At 34.0% G+C, this 3,543-nt stretch overlaps 1 protein-coding gene across 1 annotated transcript; it reads right to left on the reverse strand.

Annotated features, from left to right (window-relative positions):
- Positions 1-265: 265 nt before the first annotated feature.
- On the reverse strand, positions 266-3,291 carry LOC117113142 (titin-like). The gene has a single exon (XM_033256395.1). The coding sequence runs from the start codon at positions 3,091-3,093 to the stop codon at positions 1,705-1,707; it is 1,389 nt and encodes a 462-aa protein (XP_033112286.1). The 5' UTR covers positions 3,094-3,291; the 3' UTR covers positions 266-1,704.
- Positions 3,292-3,543: the final 252 nt, after the last annotated feature.

The raw sequence follows: 3,543 nt of genomic DNA on the forward strand, positions 1-3,543 counted from the left end.
GGGTTTTTTTTATAATTTTGTGGTCACAAAATTAATATAAAGTGTCACCCTATACATCATGTGATAGATAATTTTAATACTAGTTTTCGTATGATACCAAATATTTTAAAATTGAATCTTTTAGTAATGTACTAACTTCAAAATACCATTTTGGTTCCAGTAGGCAAATTTAATTATTTTTTCAAGAAATGAAATATTTAAATATGACAATATGTTGTGTTTTTTTTTTTTTTTTTTTTTTTTTTTTTTTTGGGAGTAAGGATTCCAAGTTTGTAAACGATAGGCCTAACATATTTTGTGTTTTTCTTCATCCTGTAATAAAGTCAGTTAACTTAATGTTATCCATAGAGTGCAGGAGGCCCGTATCCAGAGAGGGAATAACGTTGGTCGTTTATGAGTTTATATGGACTACATTACTATATAGTAGCTAGATCAGGTTTTGTATGCACGTTCGGGAGCAGGGAATAGAGTTTGACCTCAGTAATTGGCCAATGATTTTGGATGATTTTGAACTGCGGCGGAAGGTCAGCCGCTGAGACATGTTTCAAGGCATGCCTATCTACGCACGTACGTTGGTGAACTAAAATTACTTACTTCACTGATTATAATTTGAATGGCTTACAAAACAACAAGTAGAAGTTGATCTTAATTTTGTAACTATCCTTTACTGACAGAGGCTCACAAATTTGAAATTAAAGATATAAATTCTATCTATTTAATAAAGCTATTAAGCAGTAATATTATTTGTAGATATTGTCTGAATAATTTAATATTGAGAGTTTGTCTAAAGGTGTTTAGTTGTCTTTATAGACACATTTGCCTACTTTGCCAGGTGAATTTTCAATGATAACTTTGATAAAAATAATTATCAATTATAACTTTTGTACTGCTCGAATTTAACATTTTTATTCAACTTATGCTTACTATTTTAAAGATTTTTTGCTGTTTGGTGATTTTATTCTATTTTAATGTTTTTACATTCGTATTGCGGGCGTAATAAAGTTCATTCAACAATGTTTTTAAAGGGATAGTCTTTAGTATACATTGTGTAAATAAAAGAAACCAAATTATCTTTTCTAACTTATTTTAAACTTAATTTTGGCATAAAAACTGGTATATTAGGTTTAACTAGGTTTTGTTTGCGTTCACGTGTATTAAAGCCATGTTTTGTAAATTACGGAATTAGCTAAGATAATCAAACCTTTATTACGTTATTTTTTATCATATTTCTTTATGAATACTAAATACAATCTGGTTCATATCTATGTCAAATATACACCTATTCCTTTGTAACACATTCTCAATTACGTGCTTAACACGTTTACAAATATAATCTTCTGTAATACAAAGAACAAAGAGGTGATGGGGTCATTGTACATTAAATAAGTTCTTATAAATCAAACTGGCATGTAGTAACTTAAAGTTAATTAAACTTCCCTTTATTTTAGATTTGACCTTTTTGCAGATACATGGCCATTCGGTTTGACCAATGTAACATACAATCTTAACAGTGTTAACTGAAAGCGAGAAGGGTGGCCGGCCCACATGAAGCTTCTTGCTGCATGATAACAAGCTGCAGAATGAAGACCTCATTAGCTAGCGTAATAAAATGATGACATATTATCAAACCAAAACATAACGTCAGATTGTGACAGAGCCGCTTTCAAGTATATAACATTTTCGTCGTCTTCGCTAAGCATTATCCTAATTATTGCTGATGTCACCCCAGTCGTCATCGAATTCATTTTCATCGAAGCTCGCTTCCAGACAATCTATTACTGTTTCCTCAACGTTAGCATATATTACTACCTCATCGCTGCACTCATTTATTTTCATTTCGGAATCTTCATTGATAGTTGATAAGTTTGTATAATGATCAGAAGATTGATTGCCATTGGAATATTTGATGGTAGCTGCAGGAGTTGAGCATTTTGTGGCGTTATCACTGAAAGATTCCGTATTCTGATGTTTTATAACATCCTTCAAACTAATTGAAAATTGGCCTCTCTTTGCCCGGCGTTTAATGGTACAGTATACTACACCGCAAACTGTAATCACACATATCAATATCATCAAAACTAAAGCAATATATTTTAAGATATCTTTAGATATAGGCCTAAAGTCATTCTTTGAAGACGGATTTATACCTTTCATGGTAGATGTCCAGACATCGCTGGCTGCAGCTGTGAATGAAACAGGATCTATATCGTGAACTGTTGATGTTGGGTTTCCTGATGACGTCTGCAGCTTCAGCCATCCACTGGATACTTCATTTGTCTCATTTTTTGCATTGCATCGAATTAAAAGACCGTTGTCCTTTTCCTGGATGAAATCTATGTGGAGCGACTCACCACTAACAAAAAATCTTCCAGAACTTATTGATATTTTATTATAATTGTATGTCCAACTGGTAACGTTCCAGAAGTGTGGATAGCGACAGGTACATATAAATGCGGCTTTATCCCCAATAACTACTAGTCCATCTAATACATGTCGCACCACGCAATGGTTATTGATAACACACGTTCTGTTTGGTATTCCAAGGCTGTTCTTAACGTTGCATCGTAAGGTCCGCGTGTCGTCTTCCGCAACTTCAAGTTGTAATATGGGCTCATTGTTGTAAGTCCAGTAGATAACATCTCCTTTTGTGCTTGACGTACAAACATATTTTGTATTGTTTATCACACGCTGAATGTAACATAACGGATCCGGTGCAGGTGATACATCCAATTGCGCTTCATTTGAGCGACTTTTCATAGTTCTGTTGTCGGCTACACAGTAATAGATACCTGTATCTTCATACAAAACGGCTGAGATACTTAAATTATAGTTAAATTCATCTTGACTGACAGCGAATCGAGTTTCTAACGAAGGACGCACCAAGTCAAATGCAGTAACTGCTTCACCTTTACGATACCATATTAGCCTATAGATATGTCCTCTGATAGAAGAATCAAACCTACAAGCAAACTTAACACTGTCCCCCTCAGAAACATTGTAACTGTTGGGGTGCTTGATAATCTCCCATCCATCCAATCTACAGATCACAAACATAAGTAGAGCAAAAAAAGCTTCTAGTGATGTCATTATCATGATGTATGATAGCGAGGTGATTTAGACAATAATATTGAGCATTCAAGGCGGTAATGCTGAGTATAGAAAAGAGTAGAAGAAATTGAACAAACACGGAAATCATTAGCATAGTTATTACATTAGTAAATTTAATTGCACAGTGGTCGAAGTTTACAGCAGATAAAGGTGGCAATAATATATGTCCAACTATTGTTTTCACTTTCTGTTGAACATTCTTCATGACTGACAGCTAACTGAATACACTGTGTGACTCTCGTTCAAATGAGCAATTATTTTCCGACATACTCCAGGCCTACACATTATGTGTATGATCAAACAAACTTGTTTCTCTTGTATAACAGGAAATATCTTTCATGCAGAAGTGAGAATCGTAAATATTTTGATAATTTTGATAATACATATATAAGATCAAACTTATTCTCGTAAGTGAATCGGGTGGGAATCGAGCCC

Source organism: Anneissia japonica, unplaced genomic scaffold (genome assembly GCF_011630105.1).
Source record: "Anneissia japonica isolate Jap-2015-1 unplaced genomic scaffold, ASM1163010v1 scaffold1812_len1207588_cov181, whole genome shotgun sequence".
Classification (NCBI taxonomy): Eukaryota; Metazoa; Echinodermata; class Crinoidea; order Comatulida; family Comatulidae; genus Anneissia; species Anneissia japonica.

Bases quoted from the DNA above. Each gene is read 5' to 3' on its own strand.
- LOC117113142 (XM_033256395.1), bottom strand. From the start codon at position 3,093: ATGATAATGACATCACTAGAAGCTTTTTTTGCTCTACTTATGTTTGTG.